This window comes from Protomyctophum parallelum, assembly GCF_964188405.1.
Source record: "Protomyctophum parallelum genome assembly, chromosome: 4".
In the NCBI taxonomy this organism is placed as follows: Eukaryota; Metazoa; Chordata; class Actinopteri; order Myctophiformes; family Myctophidae; genus Protomyctophum; species Protomyctophum parallelum.
In genome coordinates this window covers 30,669,505-30,690,793 of record NC_139700.1, presented here as the reverse complement: position 1 = coordinate 30,690,793, position 21,289 = coordinate 30,669,505, and the positions used below count along the sequence as shown (strand labels likewise).

The 21,289-nt window shown below is 45.4% G+C and overlaps 1 protein-coding gene across 1 annotated transcript in view; it reads right to left on the bottom strand.

Annotated features, from left to right (window-relative positions):
• The window catches only part of LOC310857790 (A disintegrin and metalloproteinase with thrombospondin motifs 20), a 156,209-nt gene that overhangs the window by 100,158 nt on the left and 34,762 nt on the right, over positions 1 to 21,289 (bottom strand). Inside the window, 3 exon segments of the mRNA XM_083763675.1 lie at positions 5,508 to 5,612; positions 8,976 to 9,123; positions 17,105 to 17,251. Coding sequence (XP_083619801.1) covers positions 5,508 to 5,612; positions 8,976 to 9,123; positions 17,105 to 17,251 — 400 coding nt within the window.

Below are 21,289 nucleotides of genomic sequence, written 5' to 3'. Positions count from 1 at the left end.
CTTGACAGCCCCTGATTGACCATGCTGGCTGGCCCCTAATCCGCGCGCGCACGCATGCATGCACGCACGCACGCACGCACGCACGCACGCGCACACGCACACGCACACGCACACACACACACACACACACACACACACACACACACACACACACGCACACGCACACTTTTTGTTTACAATTTTAGGGACATTTCAACTGTAAAAGCAAGTTGAAAAAAAAACAGTGATAAATCAGGCATAACTATCTCTAATCCATAAACCTTCTAAATGTATAATCCGTTAAACTTGGCCCCAACTTTTTTTCCCCCCATAACGCAAACATTTTTCTTGTGAGGACCAGGAAAACGGTCTATTTCTCATAATCTACCATACTTGTGGGGACATTTGGACCTCACAACAAACTTATAGTAATACAACAAACACGAACACATACACTCGAGCATGCACGCACGCACGCACCAACACACAAAACCAACGCGCGGACAAAGTGTACACAACCCATTCAGTACACACATAAACACGCATAAAACACACACACACATCACCCCTCAACACATGGGTAGGGTCCTTTTGAAGTCAGAAGAGCAAAGGGGGATGGGATAGGCTGCGCGCGTGGGGGGGGGGGGGGGGGGGGTAAAGGAGAAGAAAAGGGGAGGAGAAGAGCAGAGGGGGCGAGGGGCGCTAGATGGTGGCGGTATTTATAGACAACAAGTGATGGGATGCCCTCGTTAGTGCACGGCCCACTGGGCCAGATGACAGACTCGCCGCCGAGAAGGTCATGTGACCGCATTACTCCCTCCAGCACCCCCGCGAGAGTGAGACACACACACAACGATACACACACACACACACACACAAAGATATCCCGCATGCACAACAGCGGCGAGAGGAAACGAATGTGTGAACTTGAATATCGGGTCCCTGGCACAAAATATCTGGGGTCCGGGCAGTCCACGCAACGGACAAACACATATATATCTGTGAATATGAAAAGGTTTGAGAACAACTGCTTTTAAAGAACACCAAGAAGCAAGCCCAAATAATACATTATATACACTTCAGCCCAAAGTTGCTTCTAATAGTGTCAGTGTATAGGTCGAGGGACAGCAGTCAGGAAGTGAGGAACGAGAGGGCATAAGGGAACAAACTGGACCCCTGAACCCAGCGGCGAGCGATGCCCTACTTCTGACCAGTTGTATACAAACAAACCTGTTCTAGGGGGGAGGGGTTTACAGCCTCTCATTCAGCCCAAACCCTAGCCTGTGAGCGAGTGTCCCTCATCTTGGACGGTCACACAGCTGTGTTTATGAAAGGTTACCTGAAGCCACGGTTTCCGTCACAGGAGCGAAAAAGATAAAAGTGACAAGGGACATTTGATGTTTTCATTTTAAACTAAGGCTTATTTTTATTTTGTATTTATTTTTAAATAGCAGATCTACAAGCTCACAACGCGTCTAGTTTGTAAAACGGCTATTGTTACAATTGGGATTATGTGTATTATGTTTAAGGTTAAGGGAGCACTTCACCAATTTTCAACCTTATTTTAATCAATTCCATGTAGTTGGCCCTTACTAATGATCATCATAAGATCATCACTAATTGACCTATAGCTAAGCCCCTCCCCAAACTGCTATAGTCCAATTACAGCTAAGCATAACATGGGTTAGACAAACCTCTCCACCAATAGTTTTCCTATATGATAAAACATTGTTTAATAATAAAAAAGAAATGCCACACACATATTTTCCCACTGCATATGGAAGGCCTTGTTGACGGTTCCAAAAATGAACCAGTATTTAATGTGTAAAATCTATGATATTTACATTAGAATGAATGAGCCTGGCTGGAAAGTGTCTAAGTGGGAGTGTCTAAGTGGGAGAGGGCGGGTCTTAGCTAGGTGTATTCCGTCTACTTCCTCTGCTTCTCATGGGAGGGATATTGACAGTTCAGGAACCTGCCTACCAATGATTCAATTGATGGGGATGCCAAGCTACCAGCTAGAAAAATAATCTTTGAAATAGTGGAATGTTATCATGAGCATCAGTGGGGACAAAGGCAGGTTGAAAATGGGTGAAGTGGTCGTTTAAGTTGTACGTTGTTGACGGTATGTATGCTTTTAAGGATAGATGCCGCTGGCACCGACCTTTCATGGTATGAAGTAACATGGCAGGGCTTTGAACTAACGACAAACTGACACGTTTTTTAACCATAAAGCACGTATGCCTGCTGCTGCCTGCCTGGGTTCCTCTAGTCTACAGTGTGTTGTGTACGTAGGATCCATGCCACTAATCCGCCCCCCTCCCAGTGCGGGACACACCTCAGAGCCATGAGCCTGACCCTCACATACTACCCCCCCTCCCACCCGGACCCAAACCACATGACTTGTAGCAGGAGAGAGGTAGTGGAGCGAGTTCACAGGGAGAGGAGGTGAGAGAAGGTGTGATAAATAGAGCAGATTAAAATGTTGTTGAAAGGAGAGAGCGAGAGAGAGAGAGAGAGAGAGAGGGAGAAACAGACAGACAGACAATTCTTACATTTGCATATTATATTTATGTTACACTCATGTTGGCTATGTAAACGTATGTTTCCCCATGCCAAATAAAGCCCTGATGAATTAAATTAAATGTATTTCCATGGAATTTAATCTGAATTAATCGAGAACAAAACTGTGGAAGCTTGAGCATGTAAACAGCAACACAGACAGATAAACAGACTAAATATGACGTGAAGTAAAACGAAACAGGATAGGGTATAGAGAGAGAGGGGGCGGGGGGGGTCTGACCTGACAGAGAGCACACGCAACATGCACACAAAGATATCACTCATGCACAAATGCACGTAGACACAGGGAAAGCTTTGGTACTGCGCAGCGTGGCCACATGAAAGGCCTCTGTATGGGGCAGGTGAGGTGCCCGTACTGGGTCCCCCCCCTCTTTCAACTCTCTTCACTTCAAAAGAGTCCCCTGAATATGGATGACACTGAGCCCCCAGCACCATAAACAAAGGTGGTGCCACTACACACGCACACGCGTGCGCGCACAGACACACACACACACGCACGCACGCACGCACACACACACACACACAGTTGCTTTGTTCAAGTTACATAAAGCAACAGTGGCACATAAATGTCTCATGTAGAGCGTGTGGTGTTGCCATGAAAGCAAAGGAGCTGTCAAAGGGTTCTTTACAGCCCGTAAGGTTGATGTCCGACACCTGACAGAGACACAGACAGCTGTGACAACCTCCCGACTAACAATGTGTCCAATCCGACGTGCCCGCATGTCTACGTCACATGTAGGTCAAACAGCAGGTGACCTACGGTACCCGACACTCTGCGGCCTATACCGACCAACGCACCCTCTAGTCTTATAGCACTAGCATGTCTGAGAGGTCATTTTGACCGTCTTTTTTAGATTTTGAAGTTGATTATCTTTGCCCGTGAAGCTTTCAGAAGGTTCCCCTTCCATGACCATCATCATCCATCACCTTCTTCTTCTATCATCACTTCTATCATCTCTGAAAAAAATCCTAAATGTGAATTTAAGCACATGCACATGCAGTTTCTGTTTGTCTGACATCAGTGCATGTTGTCCATCCGTCCACCCATCCAATAGGCAATATTAATATAGGATAGGCTTAACATTCTACCAGATTGGTTAAAAATAAAATAACATTATATTCATTAAAATAAGTCCCAGATTGTACTTTTAACAGACAAGGTTTTACCCATATATGGTTGTAATATTCAATAAAAAAAATTATTCATGTTCCATAAAGTGCATTTTTCATTCTACATTAATTTCTGTCCATTCCTCACCTAATGTATTTCAGTCTAATGTAGCAGAAGTTTTCAAACCCTTGCTATGGTGTATGACTTCCCACCCCCCCCTCCCACCCACACAGGCCAGTTAATGAGACACAGGGTGGTATGGGAGCTGTTATCCTGGGACAGGGTCCTGTACCCTGTTGTTGTGCTTGGATTAAGATGTTAGCTATCCACTGTTAACGGCTCGTCCCTGGAAAGACACAGAGCTGTTCCCAGACCCACGGTGGTCAAGTGACCCGGGGGAGTCAGACCAAGGACATACGTAGAAAGACGACATGATTAGGGTTTTTACACCAGTGATTCTCAAACAAGGACTCCCAATTTGATACATTTTAGGCAGCAGACCCTCTTCTGAAAGGATTGTGTGACCTTAAGAGAAGATTTGTCAAGAAGAGTTTTTTTGTAATTATTATTATTATTATTTTAAATAAATAAATACATAGTATTTAAACTCCTGGATGAGTTCCTTGAGGGGGTTACATCCAGGGGTACACACACACACACACACACACACACACACACACACACACACACACACACACGTCCATTCACTTTCTCCTTTCCCGTCTCTCTCTCTCATACATTACGTACACCCCCCCCCCCCCTTTAAGGCGGCCATGGTCCCAGCCTCTGGGCTCTGTTACAGCCTGACCACTGACCCACTCACCCGTCTTTTAAGGAGGTTTCAGGGTCACGGGTTCACAACAAGGTGACTCAACTGTGAACGGCGGGCGGCATCCTCTTTCAAAGGCGTCCGTGCCTTCACCTTACCCCCCTCAAGACCCTCCCTCGTCTCTCTCTCTCTCTCTCTCTCTCTCTGTCTCTCTCTCTCTGTCTCTCGCTTTCCCTAACCTCGACACACATCCATACTATGCCAACCACTAGCACTTAATTACCATAGCATCTCAAAGCGAGGAGAACATGTAGGCTAATGGGATAGACGGGGGCCCCCACAACAAGGCCGAGGCTAAAAGCTTCAGGTTTCCTAACCAGGGCCATCACCTGACCACATTTACATGGGCTGCCTTAGACCAGAATGCAGCTGGAGACTAAATGCATGTTAAGTTATTCTTCTCTGCTGGGAGTTAGAAGTGAATTGGGGAAAGAAAAAAGCAGCAGGCCTGAAAGGATCACACTTTCTTCTCTACACGGTGAGAAGATGTCTCGGTTTGGCTGGGGATTGTCCCCGTTTCAAGTATCTGGAAAATATTAAAATGTCGCGGTTTTCAACATTCTTTCCCAAATTGTCCTGGTGTTCACCACGATTAAAATAATCACACTTGTTCTGAGTGCTTACAGAGAGAGAGATTATGATGTTCTGTTCCGTTCTGTTGAAATGTGCAGAAGCACTAAAATAATTCTTCCCCACACTGAAAACACATGAAATGGCAATTCAAAAACATAAAGAAGTTGCAAAAATTGAGACCTTCATTTCCACAAGCATTTGTGTCTGCTGCACACATTGAGCCCAGGATACTGTGGATCTGACAAAGTTAGTTAATTCTGTCCTTTACCTTTGCGTTGCCCAAAGTTGCTCAAAGTTCACAATAAAGTGTATACTTATAGTGTACATAAAGTACACTATAAAGTGCCTAGCTGAGATGGCAAAAAAATGAAAAAATACTACTTTTTGAGAATGATCTTATAGACACCAGTTGTACTGTACATTATAACTTACCATTCCATGACCACAGTCAGTCCCATCGGCGAGTGGCATATGCTGCGTGCGACATCCTTTATGGTCCCCCTCTGCACTCGTGCACCACAACCTTTTGCATTGTTTCTGCGGAACAAAGTCAAAATGTTAAGTTCTGGGTGGCAGTCACGTAGTCCCACCATGATATAATCTATTTTAATACCCCCAATCCCCCGCCGGCGGTGGCAGCGGCTGTCCACCTCATGAAAAGCTCTCAGCGGGTAAATGGGGCTGGTCAAGGTCTCAGGTTCCAACTCCGATATTTTAGATTTTCCCTCCTGGACCCACCTGGGGTTTATGTCACCTCACAAACCACTCCTCAAGGAAAATCATCTGACAATTTTACATCAGAGCATAAATATCCCGTGCTGACAGGATCTCGTACCGCAGTGAAATTAGTGTGTAACTGCTTTTATGGACAGTGCAGCCACAAGAAAAGCAGACATGAACTTTTACAACCACCTAGGTGCCTGTTACCGGCTCTCCGGGAGATTTAGCCACACCATGACTATAGTGCAGTGGTGGACAAAGTGGATACTCAACAAGTAAATGCTCAAAAGATCTTTAGAAATCTTCAGAAGATTGTGAGCTCTAAAAGTGCTACAAATTCACACCGCATTTCATGCTTGTAGATCGTCTATTTGTACTATATTTGAATAAAGAACATAAAATAATGTGGTTAGCAGCTCTACACTAGCATTAGCAGATCTGCAAGCTCCCTTGTAGATCAGCCATTTTCACTATTTCTGAATTAGGGCTTAAAGGTCCTTGCATACTGCTGCGTTTTTCCGAGTAGGTCCGAAAACAGTGGGGGAAATGGCGCACCCGAAATTCTCTCTGATATTCGGGTCCGCAAACGCATCAGTTTGTAAACAGCAATTATTTTGTTGTTGTTTCAGTCCCAAGAGTCACTTCCTAGAAATGTTCTGCAGGGGGTGCATAAATGACTAGTCTAAACCAAAAACTGTCTAAACTGCACCCTGCAAAAGTACAATATTGGGGTGCAGTACTAGTTTTCGGTTTAGACTAGTCATTGATTAGACCAGTCATTAGTCCTACAACTACAACCTATGTCAAACCCTCACCCTAAACCTAACCTCCCACGGGGCAGCACACCTAAACCTAACCTTCCTTAACCCATGTCTAACCAATGACTAGTCTAAACTAAGTATGCAATCCAACCTAACCTCCCATGGGGCAGCACACCTAAACCTAACCTTAACCCATGTCTAACCAATGACTAGTCTAAACTAAGTATGCACCCCCAATATTGCTATTTGGAAACAAAATAAACTAGAACTGCACTCTGTCGAGTGCATACTTGCTTGTTGCACACTAGTAGGCCATAAATGGCCAACTAGTGCGCAAGCAGAGCGCGCATGTAATGTTTTCGCCCGCTGTAAACTGTCAAATCTCAGTATCTCTGTGAACGAACGTTTGAAATGATTAATGTTTAGATGTAATTATTTGTTACCTACTATACATGTAAACATTTAGTATTAAGTATGATTCTAGTTTCTATCTATATAAGAAATACTGTTTTATTGTTGTAGATATATTCTGGATCCCTTTTTGTTTTTCAGAGACAAATAAATCATTTATATGTGTTGAAAAAAAAAGGTATATAAACTGAATTAAAATATGTTATACAGTATACTTTTTCTGTAAACGGTGGAATCTCAATATCTCTGTGAAGGAACATTTGAAATGTGTAATTATTAGGTGTAACTATTTACTACCTATCTACTTTATGCATGTAAACACCTATAAAAAAAAGTATATAAACTGAATTAAAATTTTTATTTTAATTTTAAATCTATTTCATGTTGGACTATAGTGATATTAATACTAAATCATGATCAGAGTAATATGTGTCTCTAACTTAAATTTCTATACTAATACTTTCACATTTGTTAAAATATACATGATCTAAAATATTTCCGTAATCTGTAGTTGAATTTGTATTTAATTGTTTAAAGCCTAATTTTGACATGTAGGTCTTTATACTTCTTTCTATCTCAGTATTATGGTCTTCATTGAAATCTCCTATTATCAAAATTGCAGAAGTCGGAGATGATATATACTTTACCATGTTTTCGAGAAATGTGTTTAATTTTGAAAGGTCTGTTTTAGGTGATCTGTACATAAGTAAAGTACATAAAGTAGAACATATATATGTATGACAGAGCTAGTCATACACATACACACCACGTACTCTGGTCCCAGCAGATCAGGCACAATTTGGTATTTTATTTTTTATTGATTATGTATATAGTATACGTATGACTAGCTCTAAATGATGACGTAAGAAATATATATAATATATATATAGTATATAGGCATATACTATATATGTATACATATATACTCTATACTCTATACTGTATAAAGTGTGTAGTTGTAAGTTGATTAGCGGTATTCTGTGGTCACTTTGGTCCAAAAACCGTGACAGCCGTTCCGCCATTTCAGGACCCCCCCAGAAAAACATCAAATCTGTGCCCGTATTGCTGGACCAATGATGACGAAATGACCATATTTCTTACGTCATCATTTAGAGCTAGTCATACACATACGTGTATGACTAGCTCTAAATGATGACGTAAGAAATACGTGTATGACTAGCTCTAAATGATGACGTAAGAAATATGGTCATTTCGTCATCATTGGTCCAGCAATACGGGCACAGATTTGATGTTTTTCTGGGGGGGGTCCTGAAATGGCGGAACGGCTGTCACGACAAATGGACCAGGCCGATCACATTACTTGCGCGCTCTGCTTGCGCAAGTAATGTGCTCAAGTCAATACAGTACTGGAGTAAATGTACTTAGTTATTGTCCACCACTGCTCTGGCGGTCTCTAGCCTGCACCAGCCACCAGTAAGATGAGCAACGCTCCTCAGACCGCACCAGGGGGACCAGAGAGTTGTTTTCTTAACCTGCACCCTTTGGGGATGTTCAATCTCCTCCGTGGCTCGTTAAAAGCTTCACACATCAAATTGACTGGTGAAACGCCGCCCCCTCCCCAAGCAGTAGATCACACATTCTGCTTATTAAAACAGCAGAAAGCATGCTTTGTTGTGTGTATGACTTCATCATGTATAATAGCCTCGCTGTGGAAAGGGGAAAAAAGCACCTGAGAGAGGGGGAGGCATGACGGGGGGCATGACGCTATGGTCTGTGGTGCTCCCATTCGAGACCGGTGAGTCATTTGAGATGTCTAAACACGTCGTTTTAAACTATACGCCGTGGAACAGTCATATCGTCCAGATGGTGCAAAAGACGATAAATGTAACCCACCCTCAGGAATAGAGGAGGTTGGCATTACCGAGGCACACTGAATCAGAATCACTACTCAAAATGATCTTGTTTTATTTATGTTTGTGCATCCAACCATCTGTGAAACAGAATGCAGTGTCAACCTACAATGTAGGGTTAGGGTTCTTCAACCTACCATGTAGGGGCACACTTGGGATCCCGGTCCAAACATGAGTTCACACTGTCTGTTGGCGTTGTAGATCTGACCGGGGAAGAGGCTGGGCATGTCATAGGTTCTCCCTGAAGGCGAAGGTTCGTCCAGCAGACATTCTCCGTATCCGGTACTAGAGAAGGAAATGAAGCAAAGTGTTTCTTTGTAAAAAGGTTTTCGTTATATTTTATGGGAAGACATCCAACGATAATTCGTTGTCGGCCATACCAGCCACAGTCACTCTATACTAGTTTAACTACTCTACTTTGTTACCAGGGGTCGCCCAGGGATCCATCAATACTTCCCTCTACACCAAGCTCTTTGCCCGATCTACAAGCTTGTAGATCGTTTATTTTTGTCCAATGTTCGCCCCACCAGAATAGAAAAGCAACAGTTTCGTGTGGTTAAAGTCAAATTAACTGTCAACAACATGCATGTGAATAAAGAAAGGAAAGTACAAAGCAACACACGAGCAAGTACAACGTATACACAAACACGCAACCCACATAATGCGACACTCATAATGCGCGCTCACACACACGCGCCGTGCACGCACAACCCCAAAGAAGCTCCAGTGTGTGTAATTTCTCCAAATATACCCAGCGATTTTCCTACACCCTCCTTAATCATAAAAATACCTGTATGGACCATTATGTCACCATGTGTTATCTCCCAACAAGAACCATGGTAAACATCTCTGTGTCACTGTCTGTCTCATGCCTGATCATCCTCAGATGTGTGTATTCTCTTCCCCTGTGGGTGGTCTGTAAAGTTATCTACAGCATTGGTTCTCAAAGTGGGGTCCGAGGACTACCCAGGGGTCCTTGGGGCTCCAGCGAAATGTGCTAATAGCCTAATACAGCATCACAATCATTTTACCACTTCATCCATGTATATGTTGGCTATTCAAAAAATAGATGCACAATCTCACAGCGCATCACTTTGTGCTGTGCTGCAAGCTTGTATATCTTGAGAACCACTGATCTACACTCTACAGTAACAGCCAGACTGAGACACACACAAGACGTATGCGCACACACACACACACACACACACACACACACACACACACACACACACACACACACACACACACACACACACACACACACACAGAAATGGGAGTCAGCAGGCTCTGTGGAATGACTAAAGCAGCATTATTCTTTTCCTTCAAGAATGGATCTAAATGCTGACCACAGTTAAAGACCTAGTGATAATATCAAAAGTACATAACAAGCCAATTTGAATTACTTCCTTTGAATGAAAACGTGCTGCGTGATGAGGTACCGCTACCCGCCTGAGGACGGGTGTGGGACGCTTTGGTGCATCCATGCAGAAGTGGGGTCTCACAGACAGTGCCCACTGCGAATGTGGGGAACCATTACAGACTGTTGAACATGTGCTGACCAGCTGCCCTATATACCGGCCACCGAATGGCGACCGTGGGCTAATTGACCTAGACAATGACACACTGGACTGGCTTGCTGCAACGGAGCTGAAGGTCTAAGAACATACGACAGAAGAAGAAGCTACCCTTATGAAATTAATTGATTTCATGTACCCGTTTGATTCCCATACCTGCACGTTCCTCCAAACACAGCTGATTTTGATTACACTACTACTCTCATTCAAGATGACATCCAGACATTTTAAACTTTCAAACTTAAACTTCAAAATAAAATGGCAGAAAAAGCCACTGCAGTCTGACTTTAAGCTACATCTCTACTCTGAAAGTAAAAAAGACACTTTGTTGCAGGGGTCTTCAAACGCTTCTCTGGCCATGTGGACCCCAAAAGATGAAAGAGAGATGAAGCAGGATGTTTCTATACAATACGTGGAATTCATGTTTAACCATTTAAACCCTCAATACTTAGACAACTTGTTGAACTTTGTCTCTGTACTTGGTCTGCTCTTTTTTTTCGGTCTACATCAAACATTTGCCAAAAATATCAATCTGTATTGAAACTTACAAGGTATATTTTCGGCCCCCAGACCATCTTTTTAAGACTCATGCTTTACTATGTTCCATCCAGCAGATCTGGGCCTAGCGCCACCACTGCAGTGTAATGACCGATTGTATGGCGGACCACACCCTGCCCCCCCCCCCCCCCCCCCCCCCCACCTCCAACAGAGACAACAAAAGCACAGCTGGACTGGATGCACGTACCTATACTCTTGCATTTTGCTAGGTCTCCCAGGCTTGAAAAAACAGACCCCCCCAAAGCCCTGCCAAACACTATTAGAGCAAAGACATCCGCCCTCCAGGCTCCATGGATATATACCCTTCCCCTCCCTCTCTTGTTGTGTTTATTTGCACGGTGCTGTGGAAACGGAGACATGAGACGCATGTATAGATGTGTAATCTCCGCAACATGTCTTGTTGCTCTTACACATTTTCCTGGGGAGTGCGTAGATGAAAACACCTGCTCTATACAGCTGATGTAACAAGGCCAGTAATTACAATTCATCTTTTTAGTGTTTGTTTAAAATGTTCCCTTTCCTTTCCTTTCCTTTCCTATCGTTTCCTTTCCTTTCCTTTCCTTTCCTTTCCTTTCCTTTCCTTTCCTTTCCTTTCCTTTCCTTTCCTTTCCCACAATGTAAGGAACCTTTGTGTCGTGCCAACACAGAACAGCCAAGCCGCTCAGTGCATGCTACTATGTTAACAATTACCAGCAGGTCGAGGCTACGGTCGATGAAAGCTATGAAGTGTCCTGTCAAAGAACCAGAAAAGACGGTCGCATATTGGGAACGTCTTTCATCAGTTGGTCATCTGTCTAATCAGCGTCCTGGACCCTAAATGGATACGATTATTAAGCCAGGACAGACAGACAGACTCACAGGAGAATGTGGTCTTTTTGATTTACTCCCCCCCCCCCCCCCCCCCCCCCCCCCCGCCCCACACCCCTACTTAAGTGGATATAGACGAGACAGTGGATCCATGTTCCCACTCGGCGCTGAAAAATGTTCCACAGATGGCAACCATTGGCAGCCTTCTAAAGGGAGTTTACTTTAAGAACAAAGATAGTTGTCTCTGTGTCTTTGTCCTATGAGACTGGACATTAATAGGTTCCATGACCATGAAGAGGTATTCATGAGCTATTCATGCTCATGTTTGGCAGTTTGGCAATCAGGACGGAACCCGATTCCTCAAGAACAGAACAAGTTCAGGACCTAAATGGAAACAAGACCGCAAGGACTTTTGTGGGTGATCCCTTTGGACGTGTTTGACCGTACTCTGTACGGTTTACATTTCTGCCAATAAAGTATTCAATCAATCAACCAACTCTCCGTAACGGAGCAAAACGACACACGAGAAACGAGAGCGAGACACGATGCATGACCATGCATAAATCAGACTTTTAGTTTGAAATGGGGGAGAGAGATGGGGGAGTGTCATGCAGTAAAGGCCGTCGGGATCGGGAGTCGAACCCGCGGCACACGGCCAGGTTCGGGCTACCGGCCAGGGAGCCACGGCCCAGGCCGAGGTATTTGGACTTTACATGAGTATTTCCAATATCCAATACTTTTATTTCTACAGTAGGCTACAACTCTTGCAAATAATACTTACTAGTTACTTGATGATTTTTATTATAATTGCTAAAAAAATTATCACTTCAGCCCTATATGCATTTCGGCTATTTTCTAAATATTTGTATACATTTGAAAACTTGAAATTAGTACTTTTACTTTTGGTACTTTAAGTACACATTGATGCCGATACTTTTGTACTTTACTCAAATACATTTTGAATTCCGGAATTCATGGTCAATGACACAGCCCATTGCTGTATCATGGTCAATGACACAGCCCATTGCTGTATCATGGTCAATGACACAGCCCATTGCTGTATCATGGTCAATGACACAGCCCATTGCTGTATCATGGTCAATGACACAGCCCATTGCTGTATCATGGTCAATGACACAGCCCATTGCTGTATCATGGTCAATGACACAGCCCATTGCTGTATCATGGTCAATGACACAGCCCATTGCTGTATCATGGTCAATGACACAGCCCATTGCTGTATCATGGTCAATGACACAGCCATTGCTGTATCATGGTCAATGACACAGCCCATTGCTGTATCATGGTCAATGACACAGCCCATTGCTGTATCATGGTCAATGACACAGCCATTGCTGTATCATGGTCAATGACACAGCCCATTGCTGTATCATGGTCAATGACACAGCCCATTGCTGTATCATGGTCAATGACACAGCCCATTGCTGTATCATGGTCAATGACACAGCCCATTGCTGTATCATGGTCAATGACACAGCCCATTGCTGTATCATGGTCAATGACACAGCCCATTGCTGTATCATGGTCAATGACACAGCCATTGCTGTATCATGGTCAATGACACAGCCCATTGCTGTATCATGGTCAATGACACAGCCCATTGCTGTATCATGGTCAATGACACAGCCCATTGCTGTATCATGGTCAATGACACAGCCATTGCTGTATCATGGTCAATGACACAGCCCATTGCTGTATCATGGTCAATGACACAGCCCATTGCTGTATCATGGTCAATGACACAGCCATTGCTGTATCATGGTCAATGACACAGCCCATTGCTGTATCATGGTCAATGACACAGCCCATTGCTGTATCATGGTCAATGACACAGCCCATTGCTGTATCATGGTCAATGACACAGCCCATTGCTGTATCATGGTCAATGACACAGCCCATTGCTGTATCATGGTCAATGACACAGCCCATTGCTGTATCATGGTCAATGACACAGCCCATTGCTGTATCATGGTCAATGACACAGCCCATTGCTGTATCATGGTCAATGACACAGCCCATTGCTGTATCATGGTCAATGACACAGCCCATTGCTGTATCATGGTCAATGACACAGCCCATTGCTGTATCATGGTCAATGACACAGCCCATTGCTGTATCATGGTCAATGACACAGCCCATTGCTGTATCATGGTCAATGACACAGCCATTGCTGTATCATGGTCAATGACACAGCCCATTGCTGTATCATGGTCAATGACACAGCCATTGCTGTATCATGGTCAATGACACAGCCCATTGCTGTATCATGGTCAATGACACAGCCCATTGCTGTATCATGGTCAATGACACAGCCCATTGCTGTATCATGGTCAATGACACAGCCATTGCTGTATCATGGTCAATGACACAGCCCATTGCTGTATCATGGTCAATGACACAGCCATTGCTGTATCATGGTCAATGACACAGCCATTGCTGTATCATGGTCAATGACACAGCCATTGCTGTATCATTGCTTGATCAAACAATTGTGGCAGGTTGACGTGGTTTTCCCCCGACCGCATGCACCCATTACTGCACACCCACATAAAGGAAGAATAATGACACAGTGGTTTGGGTGAATTCTACCACGCATCTGACTAGAAACATTGTGATTTTTATCAAGAAGGGGAGGGGGGGGGGGGGGGAGTAAAGAAACTGCTTTCACACTGAAATATTTTAGATGGCCATTACATTCTGCTGTTTCGTGTGGTTAAAGGCTAATTCTCAAAGTGTGCGTCTAGCCATTGAACTGGAAAATGATAGGGCTTTGGCTACTTTTAATGATTATGTGGTTTTTGGGGCACTCGGTGTACACAGCAATTTGTGGGTGGCAATGGGCAAAGATTTGCATTAGATTTCTTTTGTATTAGGGTCTTGTGGCTTAACTAAACTGGAAGGGAGCCAAACGGTGGAATGAATGGTTACTTTATTATGTGGCTAGCTATTGACACATAATAACAGCGTATAGTACAGTACCGGGACACCATTCATCAGCTCTCAGGTGGGGACGCTATGAGAGGCCCGGGTGACATTATTGCATCGATGGTGAAACGAGAGGAGGGTGGAGGAGGAGGAGAGAAAAGGCTTCTGAAACAAGGGAGGGTGTTTTGGTGGTGCATGAATCCCCCCCCCCCTACCCATCTGTAAATGGACAGAGAGTGGTGCATGTTGGAGTGCTCTCCAGGGAGAAGCGGGGTAGTGAAAACACGGACGTACTTCTTGACCTGTTCAGCCCGCTAACAAGGAGCGGTGGGAGAGAGAGGAGAGCATGATGGGATCAGTGTTCTCCACTGTTTGGCTGCTGCTTGACAGCCCTGGCTACGCTCTACAAGAACAGTTCCCACCAACACCGCTCCAAAAAGAACCCGGTGCTCCCCCTCCATCTCTCTCTCTCTCCTCTCTCTCGTGCTGTTTATAAATATTGCCACTGTTTAGAGAGAATTCCTCTCACCGCCACTTCCATTCCTCACTACTGCTCTCTAAGCAGCATGCAACCACCCTCTCCCCCCCCCCCCCCCCCCCCCCACACACACTCACACACACACACACACACACACACACTCACCGAGCGCATTGACCTCACACGGCCGATGTTGACAGCCCCACGGATGTGGACGGCTCCAAATAATGAAGAGATTCATGGGGGGAATTCTCCCCAAAATCCGCAAAATTCATCCCAAAACATTGAGCTCATCAGGCCAGTTCCAGAAACTTGTGGCTGAGCCGTAACCTTGAAGCCGCATGTGAGGCTGTCGCCTAGCACCCGCTCTCCCAAGATGCATCTGGTCAACAAGGCGGCCTTTTGTGGAGAGGCCTCCGACAATCAACGGGTGGGGGGGAGGGGGTTTGAGATCAAAGGGTCATGTCCAGGGAAGATCTAATTATAACTGACATTTCCCATCTTAAAGGGAAGCCCTTTACCGGGGTCAGTGGTGGGAGACGTTGAATGAGCTTGTTGCCCCGCGTTACAGGTTTTTCTGGGGAAAGCGCGCCGGCTACTAAGTGTAAGTGACTGTTTGTGCAGCATCTCAAGAGCGGGGGAGGGAGGGAGGGAGGGGTGGTATCTGGCTGAGCAGAGGATCAATCGCTCAGGTCAGCTGAGGAAGACCCCCGGATTCAAACAGGAAATGCTGTCTCAACACCAGGCAATAACAAGTCAACACAGTTTACATTGTGCTGACCTACATACTTGCGCTCTGGGAGAGGTAGTGGCAAGCTAGCTATCTAGCTAGCTAGCTAGCGTGCTCAGCAAGAAGGGTTATGTCACAACCAGCTAAACACAAAGGCAACACAAAGAAAAACTCTTATAGGAAGGGTGTACCGTAGAGCAGCCATTCCCAACATGACCCCAAATAAGTGGCAAAACACTACGATTTTAATAACTAATACAAAAGTCTCAATTGAGTGAAATATGGGGTGCCCACTGTATTAGTCTTACGTCGTGATTTAGTGCCCTAAACAAACATTAAGTCCATAGACTTGGCTGTCAGAAAAAATTACATCATAACTGCCCTAAACAAACATTAAAGTCCATACACTTGCTGGCGACAGGTTATTTTTAATTAGGCTCGTCCATAGACTTTTGATGTTCATTCGGAAAGCCATGCATTGCCCCTCAAAAATGTCATGGTATTTATTTCAGGGTGACTAAATGTGTTTTCATAATGATACCAATATATAAGAACATAAAGTATACTACATTGCCTGGTTCTATTGATCCAAGCTGGAACACAGTCGATAGATTGATCATTAAAATAAGCATGCTCAATGTCTGTGCTGCCGCCTCTAGTGCTGCTGCTCACCCTCCACCACCGCAGTTAAGTTACCACCTAGCCTGATTATCAGTGGATCCACCTGCTGTTTATGGCCTAGATGTGATTTGGAGGGCCACTATTGGTAGGGGAGATGTACCGTAGCACGCAGATCCAGTCATCGGCAAAACCAAATAAATTGCATTAGGTCATTTCATTTGTAATTCATTTCTGGGGTTGTGCTGACTTGAATGAATGACCTAAACGTCTGTTGTAATGTGAAGTTACAGGTACACCTGAAGCAGGTACTGTACTGTTGGAATGTGAAGTTACAGGTACACCTGAAGCAGGTACTGTACTGTTGGAATGTGAAGTTACAGGTACACCTGAAGCAGGTACTGTACTGTACTGTTGGAATGTGGAGTTACAGGTACACCTGAAGCAGGTACTGTACTGTACTGTTGGAATGTGGAGTTACAGGTATGAAGCAGGTATACTGTACTGTACTGTTGGAATGTGAAGTTACAGGTATGAAGCAGGTACTGTACTTACTCCAGGAACTCTGTGATGTACTTGCGGCTACATTTGGACCACGACCAAGGACTGGTGTCGTAGTTGAGGGTGGGCGCCATGACGTGGTACTGGTGCTTTATGCCCGCCTCCCGGCACTTGGGGTTGTCGTCATGGGGCATGTTGAACCTAAAAAAACAGGGAAAGGGGGACGGGACGGGGTCAGGGGGGATAGTGGGAAGAGAGAGAACACACACAAAGCGATTATCGACTGCTTAATGGATCAGCCGTACTGAGGAGGATAAATGTCAGGTTTATAATCTTCACCCCACACCACCCCTGTGGGCTGAGTTGCACACACACTCGCACAGGACCCCCCCATACACCACCACACGCACACACACACACGCACACACATGCACAGGAACCCACCCCCCCCTACACCACCACGCACACACACACATGCACACACGCGTGCGCACGCACGCACGCACGCACGCACGCACGCACGCACGCACGCACGCACGCACGCACGCACGCACGCACACACACACACACACACACACACACACACACACACACACATTTGTTCGTGTTCGTGTGTGTGTGCGTTGGTTCGTTCCATTTGTACACTCACAGTAGTTACAGGCCCCAGGTGGTACCTATAGTCCCAACGTTGTTTCAAGAAACTCCAGTTGTTTTCAAGAAACTCCAGTTGTCTGGAAGGAAGAGCTCCTTTGCGGCCCTCCAGCCCGCCATAAGGCTCACATGCTAGTGAGAACCATCTCAGACAGGTCAAGGGTCACGTCTCACATTCTCAAAGGGCTTAATGTTTTGTTGAGACAGAGGGAGGGAGGAGGGGCTTAATGTTGAGACAGAGGGAGGGGAAAATGTTGAGACAGAGAGAGGAGGGAAGGGCTTAATGTTGAGACAGAGGGAGGGGCAAAATGTTGAGACAGAGAGAGGAGGGAAGGGCTTAATGTTGAGACAGAGGGAGGAGGGAGGGGCTTAATGTTGAGACAGAGGGAGGGGCAAAATGTTGAGACAGAGAGAGGAGGGAAGGGGCTTAATGTTGAGACAGAGGGAGGAGGGAGGGGCTTAATGTTGATACAGAGAGAGGAGGGAGGGGCTTAATGTTGAGACAGAGGGAGGAGGGAGGGGCTTAATGTTGAGACAGAGGGAGGGGCTTAAAGTTGAGACAGAGGGAGGGGCTTAGGGGCTAAATATTGATACAGAGGGAGGGACTTAATGTTGAGACAGAGGGAGGGAGGAGGGGCTTAATGTTGAGACAGAGGGAGGGGCTTAAAGTTGAGACAGAGGGAGGGGCTTAGGGGCTAAATATTGATACAGAGGGAGGGACTTAATGTTGAGACAGAGGGAGGGAGGAGGGGCTTAATATTGAGACAGAGGGAGGGGCAAAATGTTGAGACAGAGAGAGGAGGGAAGGGCTTAATGTTGAGACAGAGGGAGGGGCAAAATGTTGAGACAGAGAGAGGAGGGAGGGGCTTAATGTTGAGACAGAGGGAGGAGGGAGGGGCTTAATGTTGAGACAGAGAGAGGAGGGAGGGGCTTAATGTTGAGACAGAGGGAGGGGCAAAATGTTGAGACAGAGAGAGGAGGGAGGGGCTTAATGTTGAGACAGAGGGAGGAGGGAGGGGCTTAATGTTGAGACAGAGAGAGGAGGGAGGGACTTAATGTTGAGACAGAGGGAGGGGCTTAATGTTGAGACAGAGGGAGGGGCTTAATGTTGAGACAGAGAGAGGGGCTTAATGTTGAGACAGAGAGAGGGGCTTAATGTTGAGACAGAGAGAGGAGGGAGGGACTTAATGTTGAGACAGAGGGAGGGGCTTAATGTTGAGACAGAGAGAGGGGCTTAATGTTGAGACAGAGGGAGGGGCTTAATGTTGAGACAGAGAGAGGGGCTTAATGTTGAGACAGAGGGAGGGGCTTAATGTTGAGACAGAGAGAGGGGCTTAATGTTGAGACAGAGAGAGGGGCTTAATGTTGAGACAGAGGGAGGGGCTTAATGTTGAGACAGAGAGAGGGGCTTAATGTTGAGACAGAGAGAGGGGCTTAATGTTGAGACAGAGAGAGGAGGGAGGGACTTAATGTTGAGACAGAGGGAGGGGCTTAATGTTGAGACAGAGAGAGGGGCTTAATGTTGAGACAGAGGGAGGGGCTTAATGTTGAGACAGAGAGAGGGGCTTAATGTTGAGACAGAGGGAGGAGGGAGGGGCTTAATGTTGAGACAGAGAGAGGAGGGAGGGGCTTAATGTTGAGACAGAGGGAGGGAGGAGGGGCTTAATATTGAGACAGAGGGAGGGGCAAAATGTTGAGACAGAGAGAGGAGGGAAGGGCTTAATGTTGAGACAGAGGGAGGAGGGAGGGGCTTAATGTTGAGACAGAGGGAGGAGGGAGGGGCTTAATGTTGAGACAGAGAGAGGAGGGAGGGGCTTAATGTTGAGACAGAGGGAGGGAGGAGGGGCTTAATATTGAGACAGAGGGAGGGGCAAAATGTTGAGACAGAGAGAGGAGGGAAGGGCTTAATGTTGAGACAGAGGGAGGGGCAAAATGTTGAGACAGAGAGAGGAGGGAGGGGCTACGAGGTCAATGAGTTGCATTGGTGTGGTTGACCTTAAAAAACGTTTTGTCCCAATGCAGCTTTCGGGCAATTATGTTAAAAATCACACCAGTGTGAAACGAGGGCGCCCTATCATCATACATCATGCCATTCTGGCATTTGCCATTCTGGAATTTGCGTCCTCACTTTTTTCTTCAATGTTTGTGTTTACGAAATGTTTGTGTTTGCACAAACACTCAAAGCTGGCAATTCATTATCAATGGCATTCAATGTTTGTGTTAGGATAATGCGTGACATAAGTCTATGGACTTTCTAATGTTTGTTTAGAACACTTTAAACAAACAGAGTACAGCCAAGTCTATGGACTTTCTAATGTTTCTAATGAGTGCTAAACAAACAGAGAATGTTTAAAGAGAATTAAGGCGCCCCTCACTGCACACACGTCTCATATTTGCCATTGACAATGGAAGGAGAAATTAGGTCAAATGTCCGCCAAATATGTACATTTGTGGCAACACAAACATTAAATGCCATTGACAATGAAGGGAAAATGTACGTCATATGTCGCCGAACAAATCGGCTAACCAATCACATAAATTCAGTTGTTGTATGTATGTATGTATGTATGATGATGTTTGATGATAAGAGCGCCCCTCACTTCACACAGGTGTGATGTTTAACCATAAAACAACATTTCTCTTGTGAGGAGTGAGGACCAGGAAAATGGTCTATTTCTCAAATTCTACAGTAATACAAGCAAGCACACACACACACAGAGAGAGCTGCATGGTGTTGTTTATGGTGCTTCCAGCAGGATGAGGGCTGCAGTTGAAGGGTCGAACCGGGCCACCACACAAACAAGGCCCAGTGTGGATGGCAAGGGGCCCACACTGCCCGGGCTATAACTATTCAACCATGGCCTAATGGAGCTGGACTCTGCTGCAGGGCCAGTAATGAGCTCCCCCCCCCCCCCCCCCCCCCCCACACACACACACACACACACACACACACACACACACACACACACACACACACACACACACACACACACACACACACACACACACACACAGTCAAAAAATCAGCATCACATCCAATAACATTCAGAATTAAGTCTTGTTTATAAACTTGGGGCATAATCCAGATACGGGTCCACTCAGTGTCCACATTCACTTCTAATAGATTTTTGGATTTTTCTATTTGGATTTTTGCAATCCCGAAGAGTGCATTTTGAGTCGTGATGAGGGTTTAAATCAAGATCGCTTTATGGGTCTTTACTTGAAGTTTTCAGGAGATGGGCTAATGCACATAAATAGCAGGGTGGAGAGGGCAGCGAAAAATGCTACGTTTGACAGCTTTGCTCTCGAAACACGCCGTACTTCGCCTTCTCAACAATACAACAATACAACAGCACACTGAGCACAGGGGCGGAGACATATTTCTCTGTCGAAAATACCCATAAATAACCGGACAAGCGATATAATAACACAGAGATGTTTCACCACAACAATGAGATCCCCATCGTGTGCCACTGTGCAGATGGGCTGCACATGAACGCAAACGTCAGCCAGCGGTGGATTCTGATGAGAGATAGATGAGAAACATCACGGCTCTCACACCACTGGGACTCGACTGGGAGCAACGGC